Below are 20,924 nucleotides of genomic sequence, written 5' to 3'. Positions count from 1 at the left end.
GAGCTATTCAGAAAGATTGAAAGAATTAAATCTTTTTCGTCTTAGTAGACATAGAATGAGAGGAGGCATGACAGAATTGTTCATTATCTCTCAGGGTATAAGTAAGGTGGACGGCAGTCCAGCTGCCACTTCAAAATTAATCCATCAATGAGGACACAGGGTAGTAGGTGGAGACTGGTTAAAGAGAGATTTCAGACTAACATCATGAAGCACTTATTTACACAGCGAGTTCTGGGCACATGGAACATACTACCTAGTAGTAGTTGAGAGTCGTACCTTAGAGACTTCTAAATCTAAGCTCGATAGTTACTTCAGCACACTATGTGAATTGGAATTTGGCAAGCTTTGTTTGGCCAAATGGCCTGTTTTTCTCAAAAATATTCTTATGTTCTAAAGCAGAGGTTAATACATTCTTGATTAGTCAGGGCACCAAAGGCAGGAGAATGGGATTGAGAGGGATAATAAATCCGTCATGACAGAATGACAGAGCAGACTCGATGGGCTGAACAGCCTGATTCTGCTCCTATGTCTTATAGTCTCATTGAAACCTACTGAATATTGAAAGGCCTAGACAGTGTTGTCATGGAGAGGATGTTACCTATACTGGGAGAGTTTCAGATATGATACAGTTGCCTCATCAAATAGATGCCAGTTTGGTAGAATGTGTAACGTGATTTCTGGGTCACTGGAGGAAATGTCATGAGTAAGTTTAAGGGCAGTTTCATAATTGCCCGCACTGTGACTCCTGCTGTCACAAAACAACAAATTTCACAGCGTCCATCAGTGAGATTAAACCTGATCCTGTTAGAATTGTTAATGGAAATGGAGATTGTATCAAGGCTTTAATGCAGTGATAGTTTTGTTTTGTAAAGTGATCCAACTCCACTAAATGAATTGGAGCTGATTTCCCCATTCTAAATCCTGGGATTATCCTAGGGTTATACAGATTGGAAGCCCATTTTATCTGTGCTGACTCAGCAAGTTGCCTACCCAAGGAAGCAGGAATGAAAGGGTTAGAGGAGCATTTGATGGCTCTGGGCCTGTACTCATTGGAGTTTAGAAGAATGAAGGGGGAATCTCATTGAAACCTGTCGAATATTGAAAGGCCAAGTCAGTGTGGATGTGGAGAGGACGTTTCCTATGGATGGAGAGTCTAGGACCAGAGATGGAGCCTCAGAATAGAGGGACATCCATTTAGAACAGAGATGAGGAGGATTTTCTTTAGCCAGAGAGTGGTGAGTCTGTGGAATTTGTTGCCACTGGTGGCTGAGGATGCCAGGTCCTTGGGTATATTTAAAGTGGAGGCTGATTAGTCAAAGGCCATGGAGAGAAGGCAGGAGAATGTAGTTGAGAGGGATAATAAATCAGTCATGATGGAATGGTGGAACAGACTTGTTGAGCCAAATGGCCCAATTCTGCTCCCATGCCTCATGGTCTAATTATGGGACAGCACAGTAGCATAATGGTTAACACAACGATTTACAATAGAGGCAACCAGGATTGAATTGCTGCCACTGCCTGTAAGGAGTTTGTACATTCTCTCTGTGACCATGTGGGTTTCCTCTGGGTCCTCCAGTTTCCTTCTTCAGTCCAAAGACCTACCTGTAGATAGGTAAATTGGTCAGTGTAAATTGTCCTGTGATTAACTCAGGGATTGCTGGTGGCTCAGCTCAATGTCTGGAAGGGCCCATTCCACACTGTAATCTCAATAAATCAATACATAAAACTGGAATTGAACACTGGGGGGCAGCACCAACCCAGCCTGGTAACCGCTCCAAACTGCCCCCCTCTCCCCCACCAGCTCAACGCCTCTCTGCGAGCAGCTGTAAAGCAGGTGACACTGCGGCTTGAGGCCTAGTCCTCACTATGACCGAGGCCATGCGGCTGTTCTGCCATCTGCCCCTGCTGTCTCCCAGTAAATCAGTGAATCAGACTTGCAGCATTTCACATTAACAATGTCCGAAAGGGTCTTGTGATCACTGCACACCTCCTTCACTCACCAACTCCTCCAAAGCCTCTCTGATGCAAGCAGCGTCACAATCTGCAGCAAGTCCAGCTCCTTCAGTTTCTCCACCAACCAGCAACTCATTGATGGGGCAGACCTGCACCACTTTAAGTTCTTAAAGTACAGCAGGATCTTGCAGTTATAAATAATATATTTTAAATGGACAGTAGCTGAAGATTGAACATTATCACAGCTTCAACGGTCATTTCTTCGGCAGTTTGAATGGGGCACGACCGCACAAGCACGTGAAGGTCTGCCTCTGAGATCAGTGGGAAAGTTTAAAAAGTGAGCAGATTAATGGAGCGGGCATTGGAGGAGCTGGCGACGGAGTAGTGGGAGACAGAGTAGGAAGGCTTTGGCGAGCAGAGGCTGAGGACGAGCTTGCTCCCAGTCAGGTAAGGCTGGGTATGTTCTTTTAATTAATCTAGTTAGCTTAGAAAGTAGGTAATGGAGGCAGTAGTTAGGGCAGTCGAGTGCTCCGTTTGCAGTGTGTGGGAGGTCAGGACGAGCACAATTGTCCCTGATGACTACACCTGCAAAAGGTGCATCCAGATGTAGCTCCTGACAAACCGAGTTAGGGAACTGGAGCTGGAGCTGGACGAACTTTGCATCATTCGGGAGGCAAAGGCAGAAATAGACAGGAGTTTCAGGGAGATAGTCACCCCTAAGAGTCAGGAGACAGGTAGCTGGCTGACTGTCAGGAGAAGAAAGAGGAATAGACAGGAAGAGCAGAGCACCCCTGTGGCCATTCCTATCAACAATAAGTACACTGTTTTGGATACTGTTGGTGGGGATGACCTACCAGGAACAAGTTGCAGTGGTCACATCTCTGGCACCGAGACTGAACCCTCAGCTCAGAAGGGAAGGAGGGAAAAGAGGAGAGCAGTGGTGATAGGGGACAGATAAGAGGTTCTGTGGGAGGGATCGAGAATCCCGGATGGTCTGTTGCCTCCCTGGTGCCAGGGTTTGCGATATCTCGGATCGAGTTCTCAGTATTCTCAAGAGGGAGGGTGAGCAGCCAGATGTCGTGGTCCATGTGACCAATGTCATGGATAGGAAGAAAGAGGAGGTCTTGCAAAGAGAGTTTAGGGAGTTAGGTGCAAAGTTGACGGACAGGACGTCCAGGGTTGCAATCTCAGGATTGCTACCCATACCGCGTGCTCGTGAGGCTAGAAGTAGGAAAATAATGCAGCTAAATACGTGGCTAAAGAGTTGGTGCAGGAGGGAGGGCTTCATGTTTCTGGATAATTGGGCCTTGTTCAAGGGAAGATAGGACCTGTTCCGACGGTACGGGTTGCACCTGAACTGGAGGGGGACTAATATCCTTGTGGGAAGGTTGGCTAGTGCTGCTCCAGGGGGGTTTAAATTAGATTTACAGGGGGAGGGGAACCAGAGTGTTAGAGCAGATAGTGAGGTGGAGGAAGATAAAGTTTATGCGAGAACTGCAAGTATAGTGCATGGAGTAATGCCAAATCTAACATATAAAGAGGCTTTGAGGAAAGAAAAGCAGAATAAAGGGTGTAAAGGTAGTAAGGTAGAAGGGCTAAAGTGTGTGTACCTCAATGCAAGAAGCATCAGGAACAAAGGTGATGAACGGAGAGCTTGGATACATACATGGAATTATGATGTAGTGGCCATTACAGAGACTTAGCTGGCACCAGGGCAGGAATGGATTCTCAATATTCCTGGATTTCAGGTGCTTAAAAGGGATAGAGAGGGGGGAAATGGGGAGGAGGGGTGGCATTGCTGGTCAGGGATACTATTACAGCTACAGAAAGAGTGGGTAATGTAGCAGGATCCTCTTTTGAGTCAGTATGGGTGGAAGACAGGAACAGGAAGGAAGCAGTTACTCTATTGGGAGTATTCTATAGGCCCCCGGTAGCAGCAGAGATACCGAGGAGTAGATTGGGAGGCAGATTTTGGAAAGGTGCAAAAATAACAGGGTTATTATCATGGGTGACTTTAACTTCCCTAATATTGATTGGCACCTGATTCGTTCGAATGGTTTAGATGGGGCAGAGTTTGTTAAGTGCGTCCAGGATGGATTCCTGTCACAGTATGTTGACAGGCCGACTGGGGGAATGCCATTCTGGATCTAGTATTAGGTAACAAACTGGGTCAGGTCACAGATCTCTCAGTGGGTGAGCATCTGGGGGGCAGTGACCACCACTCCCTGACCTTTAACATTATCATGTGTTATGAGTGATGAACATACCTGATGTTCAATGGGGTGCAGAGTTAACCATTCCCAACCATCCCTCCTGAGAACTATGAACTGTTGCTGTTGTTATGCTGCTATTGAGAGAGAGATAAAGCCCAGGCAAGAACATCTGCTACAGATAAGAGGGGGAGAGAGACTGTTGATTTACTGTATTATGACTCTTCCTGGATTATTTACCTTCCACTACAAGGACTTTACTTTGCTCGTTAACATTCCTCAGGAGATAGCAGGAGTGGCCTGATTTGATGGACACGGTCATTCAGAGTTGATGGATAGCTGAGACCCCGTGTGTGGGGATAAAAGACAGGTCTGGAGAGACACTCTTCAGACACACCAGTGGACACTGACTGAGTGTTGGGAACCCACAGAAAGGTGGGGGCTTTGGAGACCGAACCAGGAGATCGGTCATTAAAACTCACAGTGTTACAGCAAGAAAGGTGGGGACCTGTGTGGGTGTCCACTCATGCCAGAGTGACGAGTCCATAACAGAAGGACAGTCTAACTGAAGGACGGAGGGGTCATAACTGAATGGCCACAACAATACGACAGATTAAGAAAGCCACAAAAGGTTTGCCTGCCGCAGCTGTTGCTGTTAGATCTCGCTCGCTCGCTCTCTCTCCAACGATTTCAATACAACAACCATAACTACTTCAGCATTTATGAACTGAACTCTATACTTTCTTATGACAATTTATTTACCCCTAGACATCGATAGAGCTTGTTTATTATTGATTATTATTATTCCTACACTTTTAGGTTTATTACTGCTCACTTGTTTTATATGTATATTTGCATTTTTGATATTGTATTGTGTAGTTTACTAATAAACACCTTTAGTTTGGTACCACCAGACTCCAACAGATTCTGCTTTCTCTGCTGGTCAGACACCTAGTTACGGGTTACGTAACAAATTGGTGGCTCGTCTGGGATTTGATTAACAAATTTGTGGGGCCAGTGAATCGGGATAAAAGTCCCTTATCTGATCTGGTTGTGTGGATAACCAGACGGGAAACCAGCAGAGATGGAAATTGACAAATTTTTAAAAGACCCGACCTCGGGGGCATTAGAGGATGCCAAGAAGGCGGAATTGGTGAGCGTTGCAAAACGATTAAATCTCTTGGCGGTGAAATCGTCGATGAGCAAGTTGGATATACAGAGAGCAATAGCTGTGCATTACGTATCCGAGGGTGTGTTCATGTCGGATGTATTGGACCTGTTCCCTGAGAAAAAACCAGTCGAGGGTGAGCTTCAGATACAGATAGAAAGATTAAGGTTGGTTGCGGAGAAGGAGGAAAGGGAGCTTGAGCTCCAGATACTCCAGATAAAGGAGATAGAAGCTGCAAGGCAGAGGGAGGACAGAAAGAAAGAGAGGCAGTTTGCGCTGGAAATGGAGAGGTTAAAGGCATCGCACGGAAGAGACTGGGTTGCAAACTCAAATGAGGGGTTCAAGATTGGTCAGGAGATCCAGTTGGTACCTCCATTCAAGGAGATGGATGTTGATAAGTTCTTCCTTCATTTTGAGAAAGTGGCTGTGAATCAGAACTGGCCTAAGGGGAAATGGGCTGTTCTATTACAGAGCGTACTTAGGTGGAACGCTCAACAAGCGTATTTGGCATTGTCTATGGATGAGTCTAAGGATTACGAGGAAGTAAAAAGGGCTGTATTGAGGAGTTATGAGTTGGTGCCAGAGACATACCGGCAGAAGTTCCGGAACTTGAGCAAGCCGTGGAACCACACGTATTTAGAGTTTGCCCGTGAGATGCAAATGTATTGTGAGCATTGGTGCACCTCAAAAGGGGTCGTTGGAGATTATGATAAACTCTTACAGTTAATACTGATGGAGCAGTTCAAAGGTTGTATCCCTGAGAGTATGAAGACATACTTGGATGACAAGGAGACAGTGACTCCGTCTGCGACTGCCAAATTAGCAGACGAGTATGCCTTAACCCACAAAACAAAGTTTTCCCTAAATAACAGCTACCAGAAAGGCAGTAGGGATGGCAGAGAAAGCCCACCGGCTAAGGCAGAGAATAAGCCGGGAGCTAGTGGAAAAGGTAAGGAGGAGGAAAAACAGGCTGGCAGGAAGGTTCCCAACTTTACGTGTTACAATTGTGGGAAAGCTGGTCATATCGCATCTAAGTGCTTTGCTCCAAAGAAGGAGACAGGAAAAGGGAAAACGGCAGTCCCGACTTGTTGCATTGAGTTGGTCAACAGATCAATGGGGAAGGCAAAGGTAGATAGAGCACAAGAGGGGCGTGAGAAGTTTATCTCGGAAGGGACAGTATCTGTGAAGGAAGGAGAAACCCCAGTTCCAGTGCGGATCTGGAGAGATACTGGGACTGGACAGTCATTGATTTTAAGGAAGGTGTTAGACTTCGGTCCCGAAACTGAGACTGGGGAAGTTGTGTTAAGAGGTATTGGAAAAGGGACCGAGGCCGTACCTTTGCACAGGATGTTTCGGAAATGTGACCTGGTATCTGGACCAGTCGAAATAGGGGTGCGGTCGAAACTACCGATGGACGGCGTGGATGTCCTACTTGGTAACGATCTGGCAGGTGGTGACGTGTATTCGGCAGTGAAATTAACAAGTAAGCCTGTAAGTGCTGAGGACCCGCCCCTAGATTCCAAGATTTATCCCGCATGCGCAATCACTCGCAGCATGTCTAGAAAGGTGGCTGAGAAAGGAGACAGTTTAAATGAGTCCAGGGTTGATTTAGCGGAGACATTTTTGCTGACCTTGTATGAAAAGGGGTTACTGGAGGAGAAGGAAAAGGATAGTGGGGTTAAGGAGAGTAACGGAGAGGAGGTAGATCTACCATTAGCAAGGAGGGACTTTATAAAGGAACAGAGTCGTGATGAGGAGCTTGTGGTGTTGAAAGAATCAGCTCTTTCTGAGGTAGAGATTGATAAGGAACCAGGGGGATACTATCTGAAGGAGGGAGTGTTAATGAGGAAGTGGAGGCTGACCACGGTGCCAGTCGATGAGGACTGGACGGTGGTACACCAGGTGGTGGTTCCGAAGGTTTATCGGGATGAAAATTTGAACCTGGCTCACAAGGGACCTCTAGGTGGACATTTGGGAGTAAGGAAGACAGTAGATAGGGTTATGAAAGATTTTTATTGGCCAAATATGAGGAGGGATATTGTTGACTATTGTAAAAGGTTCCATACTTGTCAAGTGGTAGGAAAGCCAAATCAGGTTATCCCCAAGGCACCTCTTAGACCGATACCCGCCTTTGGGGGGCCTTTTTCCCGAATCATCGTGGATTTTGTGGGTCCTTTGCCTAGAACTGCGAGCGGGCAGCAGTATGTCATGACCATGATGTGTGCTGCTACTCGATTCCCAGAGGCTGTGCCCCTGGGGAACATTAGGACTCCTGCGGTAGTAAAGGCACTCATTAAATTTTTCACCACGGTAGGGTTACCTAGAGAGATACAGTCAGATCAGGGGAGTACCTTCACGTCCCGTGCATTTCAGCAAATGTTGACACAGATGGGAGTTAAACAAATTCTAGCCTCTGCATACCATCTGGAATCTCAAGGAGCTTTGGAAAGATTCCACGCAACTTTAAAGGCTATGATTAAAACCTAATGTCAGGAAAACACTCTTGACTGGGATGATGCATTACCACTTCTGTTATTTGCAGTGAGGGACATGGTTCAGGAATCTCTGGGGTTCAGTCCATTCGAGCTCGTTTTTGGTCACAGGCCCAGAGGACCTTTAACCTTACTCAAAGAAAAATGGTCTAGTCCAAATGCGCAAGTCAATGTGATTGACTATGTTTTGAGGTTCCGTGAAAGGCTCCATAAATTTTGCGAGTTTGCGAAGCAAAATCTTAAAGACTCCCAGACTAAAATGAAACAATGGTATGATAAATGAGCCCGAGAGCAAGAATTTCAAGTGGGCGATAGGTTTTGGTCCTGTTCCCTGTAGTTACCAACCCCCTACAGGCGAGGTTTCAAGGGCCGTACAAAGTGATTAAAAAATAGACTCTCTGAATTATGTGATCGAAACACCTGATTGACGAAAGCCGAGCCAGTTGGTTCATGTTAACATGCTCAAAGGTTATCATGACGCGACCCCCACGGTGGTCGGTGTTGTCGCGAAGACCGATGAGGCAGAAAGGATTGATAAGGAGGGGTCCGAGCGTTTTGAAAAGATAAGCATAGTACCCACCAGACTAGAGAACTCTGTTATTTTGGCCAACTTTGCTGATAAAGTCAGTCACTTGGAGCCTGAACAAAGAGAGCAACTGACACAGCTAATTAACCGGCATGCAGATTTATGCCCAGATGTTCCCAGGAGGTGCAAAGTAACAGAGCATGATGTTATTGTTACCTCAGCCCAGTCGGATTAAACAATCCCCTTATCGGATGAATTTGGAAAATAGCAAGCTAGTGGAAAAATAAATTGAGCATATGCTAGCTGCTGGTATTATTCGTGAATCTTCCTCTGCATGGGCATCTCCATGTGTGGTTGTACCGAAGCCGGACGATAGTATAAGATTCTGTACAGATTACAGAAAGGTGAATGCTGTCACACAATCAGATGCTTACCCTATCCCCAGGGTGGATGATTGTATTGATAAAGTGGGTAAAACGAGATACGTCACTAAGATTGACCTGCTAAAGGGATACTGGTATGTTCCTTTGACTGACAGGGCTTGAGAAATTTCAGCCTTTGTCACACCATCAGGGTTTTATGAATACAATGTGTTGCCATTTGGAATGAAAAACGCTCCAGGGATATTTCAGAGAATGATTGACACTGTGATTAAAGGGTTAACAAACACAAAGGCTTACATTGACGATGTAGTAGTTTGGAGTGACACTTGGGATGAGCACATTGAAGCTGTGGAGAAACTATTTAAACGAATGTCTGCAGCCCATCTCACAGTGAACCTCGCAAAGAGTGAATTTGGTCATGTCACGATCACGTACCTGGGGTATGTGGTAGGACAGGGGCAATTGGCTCCTGTGAAGGCTAAAGTACAGGCTATTTCCGAGGTTCCTGTCCCAACAAATAAGAGGGCATTGAGAAGGTTTTTTGGCATGGTGGGGTAATATCGAAAATTTTGTAAGAACTTTGCGGATATCGCCCTCCCGCTTACAAAGCTCCTACAGAAGGAAGTAAAATTTGAGTGGAGCAGTCCTTGTCAGGAAGCTTTTGAGAAGTTGAAAACCATATTGTGCCACCACCCTGTGTTAAAAGCACCTCATCTCTTGAAACCTTTCTCCCTGGCGACTGATGCAAGTGATGAGGCTGCAGGGGCAGTCCTATTGCAGAAAGCAGGGGATGGAGTGGAACACCCAGTGGCGTATTTCTCTCGAAAGTTCAATGTGCATCAGAGAAATTACTCCACTGTGGAGAAAGAGCTGTTGGCACTTATCTTGGCAATTCAGCATTTTGCGGTCTACATCTATGCAGCACAGAGACCATTAATTGTTTATACTGATCACAACCCTTTGGTATTCTTGGCTAACATGAAAAATAAAAATAGGAGGTTATTAAGTTGGAGTCTGTTGTTACAGGAATTCGATATTAAAATACAACATGTAAAGGGGAGTGACAATGTAATTGCTGATTGTTTATCTAGATGTTAATTTGAAAGTGTATCTGTATTATTCTTGTAGTTAAGACCACTTCTATATTTTGTTAAACTCTGTAATTCAGTAATATGCTTTATTAGTTAATTTTCACTCTGGTGAAAATTTCCAGAAGGATGGGGGTGTTTTGAGTGATGAACATACCTGATGGACAATGGGGTGCAGAGTTAACCATTCGCAACCCCCCTCCTGAGAATTACGAACTGTTGCTGTTGTTATGCTGCTATTGAGAGAGAGAGATAAAGCCCAGGCAAGAACATCTGCTACAGATAAGAGGGGGAGAGAGACTGTTGATTTACTGTATTATGACTCTTCCTGGATTATTTACCTTCCACTACTTTACTTTGCTTGTTAACATTCCTCAGAAGATAGCAGGAGTGGCCTGCTTTGATGGACACAGTCATTCAGGAGCGATGGATAGCTGAGACCCCGTGAGTGGGGATAAAAGACAGGTCTGGATAGACACCCTTCAGACACACCAGTGGACACTGACTGAGTGTTGGGAACCCACAGAAAGGTGGGGGCTTCGGAGACCGAACCAGGAGATCAGTCAGTAAAACTCACAGTATTACAGCAGGAAAGGTGGGGACCTGTGTGTGTGTCCACTCATGCCAGAGTGACGAGTCTACCACAGAAGAACAGTCTAACTGAAGGACGGAGGGGTCATAACTAAATGGCCACAACGATACAACGGATTAAGAAAGCCACAAAAGGTTTGCCTGCCGCAGCTGTTGCTGTTACATCTCGCTCGCTCTCTCTCTCTCCAACGATTTCAACACAACAACCATAACTACTTCAGCATTTATGAACTGAACCCTATACTTTCTTATGACAATTTATTTACCCCTAGACATCGATAGAGCTTGTTTATTATTGATTATTGTTATTCCTACACTTTTAGGTTTATTACTGCCAACTTGTTTTATATGTATATTTGCATTTTTGATGTTGTATTGTGTAGTTTACTAATAAACACCTTTAGAATAGTACCACCAGACTCCAACGGATTCTTCTTTCTCTGCTGGTCAGACACCCAGTTATGGGGTACGTAACAAATGGAAAAGGATAAAATCAGAGAGGACAGGAAATTTTTTAATTGGGGAAGGGCAAATTATGAGGCTATAAGGCTAGAACTTGCGGGTGTGAATTGGGATGCTGTTTTTCCAGGGAAATGTACTATGGACATGGAGTCAATATTTATGGATCTCTTGCAGGATGTTGGGGATAAATTTGTCCCGGTGAGGAAGATTAAGAATGGTAGGGTGAAGGAACCATGGGTGACAAGTGAGGTGGAAAATCTAGTCAGGTGGAAGAAGGCAGCATACATGAGGTTTAGGAAGCAAGGATCAGATGGGGCTATTGACGAATATAGGGTAGCAAGAAAGAAGCTTGAGAAGGGGCTGAGGAGAGCAAGAAGCAGGCATGAGAAGGCCTTGGTGAGTAGGGTAAAGGAAAACCCCAAGGCATTCTTCAATTATGTGAAGAACAAAAGGATGACAGGAGTGAAGGTAGGACCAATTAGAGGTAAAGGTGGGAAGATGTGCCTGGGGGCTGTGGAAGAGAGCAAGGTCCTCAATGACTACTCCTCTTCAGTATTCACCAATGAGAGGAAACTTGAGGACAATATGAGTGAGGTTGATGTTCTGGAGCATGTTGATATTAAGGGAGAGGAGGTGTTGGAGTTGTTAAAGTACATTAGGTCGGATAAGTCCCCGGGGCCTGACGGAATATTCCCCACGCTGCTCCATAAGACGAGGGAAGAGATTGCTGAGCCTCTGGCTAGGATCTTTATGTCCTCATTGTCCATGGGAATGGAACCGGTGGATTGGAGGGAGGGGAATGTTGTCCCCTTGTTCAAAAAAGGTAGTAGGGATAGTCCAGGTAATTATAGACCAGTGAGCCTTACATCTGTAGTGGGAAAACTGTTGGAAAAAATTCTTAGAGATAGGATCTATGGGCATTTAGAGAATCATGGTCTGATCAGGAACAGTCAGCATGGCTTTTTGAAGGGCAGATCGTGTCTAACAAGCATGTTAGAATTCTTTGAGGAGGTGACCAGGCATATAGATGAGGGTAGTGCAGTGGATGTGATCTACATGGATTTTAGTAAGGCATTTGACAAGGTTCCACACGGTAGGCTTATTCAGAAAGTCAGAAGGCATGGGATCCAGGGATGTTTGGCCAGGTGGATTCAGAATTGGCTTGCCTGCAGAAAGCAGAGGGTTGTGGTGGAGGGAGTACATTCGGGCTGGAGGATTGTGACTAGTGGTGTCCCACAAGGATCTGTTCTGGGACCTCTACTTTTTGTGATTTTTATTAACGACCTGGATGTGGGGGTAGAAGGCTGGGTTGGCAAGTTTGCAGATGACACAAAGATTGGTGGTGTTGTAGATAGTGTCGAGGATTGTCAAGGATTGCAGAGAGACATTGATAGGATGCAGGAATGGGCTGAGAAGTGGCAGATGGAGTTCAACCCAGAGAAGTGTGAGGTGGTACCCTTTGAAGGACAAACTCCAAGGCAGAGTACAAAGTAAATGGCAGGATACTTGGTAGTGTGGTGGAGCAGAGGGATCTGAAGGTACATGTCCACAGATCCCTGAAGGTTGCCTCACAGGTAGATAGGGTAGTTAAGAAAGCTTATGGGGTGTTAGCTTTCATAAGTCGAGGGATAGAGTTTAAGAGTCGCGAGGTAATGATGCAGCTCTATAAAACCTTGGTTAGGCCACACTTGGAGTACTGTGTCCATTTCTGGTCACCTCACTATAGGAAGGATGTGGAAGCATTGGAAAGGGTACAGAGGAGATTTACCAGGATGCTGCCTGGTTTAGAGAGTATGGATTATGATCAGAGATTAAGGGAGCTAGGGCTTTACTCTTTGGAGAGAAGGAGGATGAGAGGAGACATGATAGAGGTATACAAGATATTAAGAGGCATAGATAGAATGGACAACCAGCGCCTCTTCTGCAGGGCACCACTGCTCAATACAAGAGGACATGGCTTTAAGGTAAGGGGTGGGAAGTTCAAGGGAATATTAGAGGAAGGTGTTTTTACTCAGAGTGTTGTTAGTGCGTGGAATGCACTGCCTGGGTCAGTGGTGGAGGCAGATACACTAGTGAAATTTAAGAGACTACTAGACAGGTATATGGAGGAATTCAAGGTAGAGGAGATATATGGGAGGCAGGGTTTAAGGGTTGGCACAACATTGTGGGCCGAAGGGCCTGTACTGTGCTGTACTATTCTATGTTCTATGTTCCACAAGCTAAAGCCTATTGCTGGCAAGGTGAGTGGTGTGGGTTTGATACTTTTGCTGAAGCAAGTCAGGGAAGGGGGGCTTTGAGATTTTAGTGTTTTTCTGTCATTCATTCTTTGGGATTTTTTTCTGTTTTGTGGATGTCTGTGAAGAGAAAGAGTTTCAGGTTGTATACTGTATACATTCTCTGATGTTAAATTGAAACTTTGAACCACTGAAGTCACACACTGCTTTCACTTAAGTGTCGTAGAGCATTACAGCATGGATACAGGCCATTTGGCCCAAACAGTCCATGCTGTCCACATTGTACACACAGCTAATCCCAATTCCTTGCATTTGACCCATGTCCCCCTGCCCCAATGTCCGTGTATCTATCCAAGTGTTTCTTAGATGAGGGCCGAAGGGCCTGTTTTGTGCTGTACATTTCTACAACCCTATTAATTGGTCATCGTAAATTGTCCCGTGATTTTCCCAGTATCTGGGCGGTGCAGCTCCTTGAGCCCAAAGTCCCTGTTTATTTCTAAATAATAAATTAAAATTATAACTAAGAACGAACAACAAGCGCCATTTCCTTCAGCAGCATTAACAGCCCCGAAATGTATAAATAACAAAGTATTCAGATTTCAAGAGAGCGGAGGCAGCAACAAAATAACTCAAGTTAAATTATAAATTCTCTTACCATAGCCGTCTGAGACTTTTTTGATGACGGGTATGAGATATCGGCCGCTGAAGTCAAACCCGTGGCCAATCAGGGCCTCTCTCATCGCTTCGGCACCACACACCACCACTGCAGGGAAGCTGCTGAACCAGAAGGTGAACACGGGGCCATACTGCTCACTCAGCTGTGGTGATACAAGAGATATATATTGTTTTTTATTATCTTGTACTCCATACGATGTTTGTCAATCAATTTAGCTAGAGGAGAGATAAGACCCATGCTGTATTCCTTTAGGGGAACAAGCGGCCTAGGCACAATACTGTATTTGTCAATGTGGAGTGGAGAGAGAGTTTGTATATCTGGCAGGAGCAAATGATGTTGATCATGGCGAGAGTGGAGTGCCCTTGGGACAGGTGGCACAGAAGGAGTGCCAGGGGCAAAGGGTGGCATGAAATTTCTTCTCTTTTTGCGGCAGCAGTGCAGTGCAATACATAAAATCACTACAGTACTGTGCAGAGGTCTTAGGGACCCTAGCCATACGTACAGTATGTGTCTAAAGCTTTTGCACTGTATTGTACATTGAAACATCAAAACAGCAAAATGTGTTGCTTGTGACAACGTCCAACCCTAATTGGTGTGTGAATGTGTGGTGAGACTCATGGGATGTCTCCAACAAATCCATAGATTGTGAAGGTTGTTAATTTAAACGATGCATTTCACTTAGTGTTTTGATGTACATGTGTTAAATAAATTCATATGAAATCTGACCAACGCAGTGCTGGGGGCAAATCACAACTGTTACCATGCTTCTGGCACCAACATAGCATGTTCACAACTTACTAACCCGTACGCCTTTGGAATGTGTGTGGGAGGGAAATGGAGCACCCTGAGGAAACTCACACATTCTTGGAGAGAATGAACAAATGCTGGACGAAATCAGTGGGTCAGGTAGTATCTGTGAAGGAAATGGACAGTCCACATGAAGGCTCTCGATTTGAAACATTCATTGTCCGGTTCCCTCTGCAGACACTCTGTGACCCACTGAGATCCTCTACATACAAGCATCTGCAAGCTCTTGTATCTCAAAGTGATACACAGCTACCCACTGAACTACTGGAACTATTAGAACTGATGACTAAAGTTCTGTGCCACTTGGAGCAGACATTAACACCCTCAAAAATTGATATCTCAGGAAGGCAGCATCCATCATTAAGGACCCTCACAATACTGGACATACCTTCTCATAACTATCCTCATGGGCACTAGCCTTCCCACCTGGGAGGACATCTTCAACAGTTAATACCTCAGGAAGGCGGTGTCTATCATTAAGGACTCTCCCCATCTGGGACATGCCCCTTCTCATTACTACCATCAGGGATGAGGTACAAGAGCCTGAAATTCCACACTCAGTGATTTCGGAATCCATCAGATTTCCATACTGTCCAAGAACACCATCCCACTATTCCGCTTTGCCACTATTTTTTGTTGTAACCTATAGTAATTTTTGGGTGGCGGTGTGCAGATATGTAGGTGTAAGGCACTCCTTCCAACCGCTAGCCTGCAGGTCACCCTTGGGCAAATTGTAGCACCTGCTTGGCCGCCACCCACCCCCCCACATCAGGGTCAAATGAAGCCATGTGAGCAAGTGGTGGATGGTCGTATGAGCAGCTGGTGCACATCAGAGGTGCTGGTTATGTGACAACAGGCAGACAATCTCTGAAGAGTATTGATAATGGCTGGGGGGGCGGGCGGTGGAATCACAGTCTTGTAAATACACTGCCCAGAACAAGGCAATGGCAAACAACTTCTGTAGAAAAAATTGCCAACAACAATCATGATCATGGAGAAGACCATGATCATCCATGTCATAGGACAGGGCACATAACGACTGAGTGAGCGATTTTTATTTTGTGCACTGTACTGCTGCAATTTCACAGCGTACGTCAGTGATAATAAAACCTCGTACTGATGGTCATTTCCAGAGTTTATAGCCCAAACTTCTGAAAACAAGTCTTGATTACTTCCTGATGGGCACAGGCTAACAATGTATAAAAATCATAGAGCAATATAGTGCAGACAGAGGCCTTTCAGCCCATTTTGTGGGCATCCATCCATGGTGCCCACCCTGATGGTCTCAATTTCCTGCATTTGGCACAAGCTCCACCCCTCCATGTATCTATCCAAATGCTTCTCAAATTGTACCTGTTTCAACAGCTCATTCCCTTCACTCACCTCCCTCTGTGTGGAAACTTTGCTCCTTCAATTGAGTGCTTAAAGCAATGGGCTAGAAATTCATTGGGGTTTCCAAAGTTCAAAGGACTATTATCAAAGTATATAGACATTATACAACTTTGAGATTTGTCTCTTTACAGGCAGCCACTGAACAAGAAACACAAAAGAACGCACTTTAAAAAATCCAACATACACCTGCAGAGAGGGAAAAAGAAAATCAAATTGTGTGAACAAGAAACGCAAGCAAACAGCACTCAGAACTAAAGTGAGTCCATGAACACGAAACCTGAACTTTGAAGTCTTCTGCACCTCAAAAACAAGTTTATTATCACTGACATGTCATGAAATTTGTTGTTTGACGACTGTAGTCTAGTACATTAAAATTACTATGTTACAGAAAGACATAAATATATTATTATAATAATATAGATTATATATAAATATTATATGTAATGTTGAATCTATCGGGTAGCAGAGTGGTCAGAGCAACGATCTACAGTACAGGTGATCTGTGTTCAATTCCTGCTGCTACTGCCTGTAAGGAGTTTGTGAGTTCTCCCTGTGACCATGTCAGTTTTCTCCGGGTGCTCCAGTTTCCTCCCACAGTCCAAAGACGTACCAGTTGGTGGGTTAATTATCCCATGATTAGGCTAGCGTTAAGTTGGGGGATTGCTGGGCTGTGCTGGCTCAAAGGGCCATAGAGGCCTATTCCACACTTTATTTTAATCAATAAAGAAATAACATATATAATATTAGAGATATATATATATATAAATATATATACACATATATATAGTCGAGTGGGGTGGGTAGCCCACCCCCGGCTTTCCTGGTGGCCAGCACTATTTATTGTTCTTGTTTCAAAATGCTTTCATGGCATTACGGTAGGGGGTCACACTGACTGTAACCGGGGTGTGTAATAATTACCTCCCCCGTTTGTATATGACTGAGGTTTTCTGCCCGGGTCATAGCGCCCACTCGGTGTTTTTTTCTCTGCTTGTCGCAATAGAAACGGCTGTTGAATTAAAGGAGCTTTTCTCGTCTGTCATGGAACGAATGCTCGCCGCGATATTACACTAAAATATCTAAATAAATAAATCAATAGTGCAGAAAGACAGCTGATAGTGAGGAACCGTTCGAAATTCTGATGGCGGAGGAGGAAGAAACTTCCTAATACATTCCGGCTGTCTTTTCGGACCTAATGTCAGTAATGAGAAGAGAACAGGAATCCCGCCTGTAAACTGTCCGCAGCAGTTTTGAACGTTGCGATTTCAGAATCAGGATCAGGTGTATCATCGTGGACATAATGCCACGAAATTTGTTGGTTTGCGGAAGCAGTGCAGTGCAAAATTACTCTTACAAAATATTAATAAATGGTTGCAAAAGAGGGATAATAGCGAGGTTCTAGTAATTTGATACCGTGATTTACAGAAAAAAAATCAGCCCTTACGCAACTTTAGCATGGCTGCTTTGGCGATTTCGTCAAAGCAAGTTGCCTCAAGTGGGGGAAGTTTTTTTTTACAATTTTATCTCTGTGTGTAATTTAAAAAATGCAGACGTTGTTCCTACCTTGATGAGGGATTTGTGGGGTGCTTTGAAATCCAGTTGGAGAGCGTTGCCGACGATCGGGAGGGCAGGAGGACCCGGGGGAAGCCTGCCTTTCTGCCGCTGGTTGTTTTGAAAGAATCTCACCAGAAGCAGGACGCTCAATAAAACAACCAACAAAGTTGTCAGCGGCTCCCCAAAACTCATGGTGACAGAGTACGCAGATTCTGGAAAAGAAGCAAGAGAGGCTGTATCTCAAAATTCACAGTTGTACCACTTTCACCAGATTCAAACAGTAAACTACCCTTAAATTAAGGGCAATTAAAGTCCCGATTAAAGTTCACACTCGCTGACGACTTTTATATATTTAGGTCAGTCTCATTACGGACCGCCCTTTGGAGTTCTTACCAATGCTTTATGTCAGTGGGCGTGAGTTATGTTCTCAACAAATAAAACTATCGAGAATTGAAATGGCCTTCAAGAGGCTGACAATTCCGAATCACCTTCTTTGTAAGGTAAAAGTTTGGTAAACCAGACCCAAGCTGCTGAGAATTCCTCCGGTAATCGGTAGAATATATTGATTCTGTGCAATTCGTCTGATTTAAGCTCCTTTTTACAGTTGAAAGTTCAAAGTAAAATTGTATTATCAAAGCTCATATATGTCACCATACACAACCTGAGACTCGTTTTCCTGTGGGGATAGTCAGCAAATCTACAGGATAGTAACTATAACGGGATCAATGAAAGATCAACCAGAGTGCAGAAGACAACAAACTGTGCAAATGCAAATATAAATAAATAGCAATAATTAATGAGAAAATGGGATTATGAGATAAAGAGTCCTTAATGTGAGATTGTTGGTTGTGGGAACTTATCAATGATGGGGAAAGTGAGTGTAGTTAACCCCTTTTATTCAAGAGCCTGATGATTGAGGGACAGTAACTGTTTTTGAACGTGGTGATGCAAGTCCTGAGTCTCTTGTACCTTCTACCTGATGGCAGCAGTGAGAAAAGATCGTGTCCTGGGTGGTGGGGATCTGTGTTGATGGATGCTGCTTTCCTACAACAGCATTGCAAGTCGATGTACTCAATAGTTGGGGGGAGGCTTTACCCGTGATGGACTGGGCTGAATCCACTACCTTTTGCATGACTTTTCCATTCAAAGGGATTGGTGTCTCTTGCCAGGATATGAGGCATGTTTTGCACGTTCACCAGCAGCAGCAGCAGAGAGGCAGGCTTCTCCTGGGTTCCTCCACCCTCTGATTGCTGTCAAGATTGTTTAATGTCATTTCCAGAAACATGTGTAAAGGCAAACGAAATAATTGCTACTCCAGCTCTGATGCACTGCAACAAAAACCACAATAAGATACAGAACACAGCCCGGTCCATCACAGGTAAAGCCCTCCCCACCATTGAACACATCTACATGAAACATTGCCGCAGGCAAGCAGCATCCATCATCAGGGACAACACCACCCTCCCCAGGACATGCCCTCTTCTCGCTGCTGCCATCAGGAAGAAGGTACTGGAGCCTCGGGACACACACCATCAGATTCAGGAACAGTTACTACCCCTCATTCAGCAGGTTCTTTAAACAAAGGAGATAACTTCACTCAAAGCAACACACACAAAATGCTGGAGGAACTCAGTAGGCCAGGCAGCATGAATGTATGAACTGTTGAGATTTTGGGCCAAGACCCTTCACCAGGACTGGAAAGAAAGATGAGAAGTCAGAGTAAGGTGTGGGGAGGGGAGGCAGAAGTACAAGTGGCAGGTGACAGATGAAACCGGGAGAGGGGGGAGGGTGAAGTAAAGAGCTAGAAAGTAGATTGGTGAAAAGGATAAAGGGCTGGAGAAGAGGGAATCTGATAGAAGACCATGGAAGAAAGGGAAGTGACGAAGAGGGAGGTGATAGGTCCCAAGAAGAACACATGGCTGTGGCTGTGGGCCAGTCAACTTGCCCCATCATTGAAATGTACCCATGACCTATGGACTCATTTTCAAGGACTCTCCATCTCATGTTCTCAATACTTATTGTTTATTTATCATTATTATTATTTCTTTCTGTTTGTATTTGAACAGTTTGTTGTCTTCTGTACTCTGGTTGAATGCCCAATTTGATGTGATTCTGTTATGGTTATTATTATTCCATTATGGATTTATTGAGCATGCCCACAAGAAAATGAATCTCAGGGTTGTGTATGATGACATACTGTGGGAAGACTGTATATACTAGTGAGGAGTAGCCTCAAAATATGAGTGTGAGAAAGCTGGTGGAGTTCCGGATATTTGTTATGCTAAAGTTCAAAGTACATTTATTATCAAAATATGTATATTATATACAACTTTAAGATTTGTCTCCCTACAGGCAGCCACAGAACAACTAAACCTGAAGGAACCCATTTGAAAAAAGGCTGTCAAACACCCAACGTGCAGAAAAAAACAAATGGTGCAAACAATAAAAGGAAGCAAGTAAAATTCAGAATTGAAGTTTGTGAAAGTGAGTCCACAGCCACAAAGCCAGTCATCACAGCAGCCAATACAGGAGCCCACTTCAGCCTCAATTCAGCACAGAGATGGGTAAACCTCGTGGAACAGTGAGCTGATCCAGCCTGTCCCTCACTTCCAGCTCCGACACCCTGACCTTTTCAATCTCCGGCCCCAACACCCTGACCTTTTCAACCTGGCCCAGTACCTATATCATCCAAACCTCAGGTCGATCGTCACTCTCAGACCTGGGCCCTGCCGTTTCGATGCACCTTACTTCTTGAAATGCAGTGTGGAATAGGCCCTTCTAGCCCTTTGAGCTGCAGAGCCCGGCAATGCCCAACTTAACTATGATGTTGTGGCCATTACAGAGACTTGGATGGCTCAGGGGCAGGAATGGTTACTTCAAGTGCCAGGCTTAGCTGTTTCAGAAAGGACAGGGAGGGAGGCAAAAGAGGTGGGGGTGTGGCATTGTTGATCAGAGATAGTGTCACGGTTGCAGAAAAAGAGGAAGTCATGGAGGGATTGTCTACAGAGTCTCTGTGGGTGGAAGTTAGGAACAGGAAGGGGTCAATAACTCTTCTGGGTGTTTTTTATAGACCACCCAATAGTAACAGGGACATCGAGGAGCAGATAGGGAGACAGATTCTGGAAAGGTATAATAATAACAGGGTTGTTGTGGTAGGAGATTTTAATTTCCCAAATATCAATTGGCATCTCCCTAGAACAAGGGGTTTAGATGGGGTGGAGTTTGTTAGGTGTGTTCAAGAAAGTTTCTTGACACAATATGTAGATAAGCCTACAAGAGGAAAGACTGTACTTGATTTGGTATTGGGAAATTAACCTGGTCAGGTGTTAGATCTTTCAGTGGGAGAGCATTTTGGAGATAGTGATCATAATTCTATCTCCTTTACCATAGC

General features: G+C 44.7%; 2 protein-coding genes across 7 annotated transcripts in view; one reads left to right on the top strand and one right to left on the bottom strand.

Moving 5' to 3' along the window:
* LOC140737355 (cytochrome P450 2C39-like) overlaps nucleotides 1-20,924 on the bottom strand; it is a 120,894-nt gene that overhangs the window by 51,460 nt on the left and 48,510 nt on the right. For 3 of the 6 annotated variants that reach the window (XM_073063807.1, XM_073063806.1, XM_073063809.1), the window contains exons 3-5: nucleotides 18,657-18,783; nucleotides 17,543-17,745; nucleotides 13,763-13,925 (exon numbers count right to left, since the gene is read on the bottom strand). In XM_073063807.1, coding sequence (XP_072919908.1) covers nucleotides 13,763-13,925; nucleotides 17,543-17,745; nucleotides 18,657-18,783 — 493 coding nt within the window. The remainder of the gene's footprint in view (nucleotides 1-13,762; nucleotides 13,926-17,542; nucleotides 17,746-18,656; nucleotides 18,784-20,924) is intronic. The other 3 variants (XM_073063808.1, XM_073063811.1, XM_073063810.1) reach the window with 2 other exon arrangements.
* Nucleotides 1-20,924, top strand: part of LOC140737366 (cytochrome P450 2C38-like) — a 163,390-nt gene that overhangs the window by 100,813 nt on the left and 41,653 nt on the right. The window lies entirely within an intron of this gene.

Source organism: Hemitrygon akajei, chromosome 12 (genome assembly GCF_048418815.1).
Source record: "Hemitrygon akajei chromosome 12, sHemAka1.3, whole genome shotgun sequence".
NCBI lineage: Eukaryota > Metazoa > Chordata > Chondrichthyes > Myliobatiformes > Dasyatidae > Hemitrygon > Hemitrygon akajei.
This window is presented reverse-complemented; position numbering and strand designations above follow the sequence as displayed.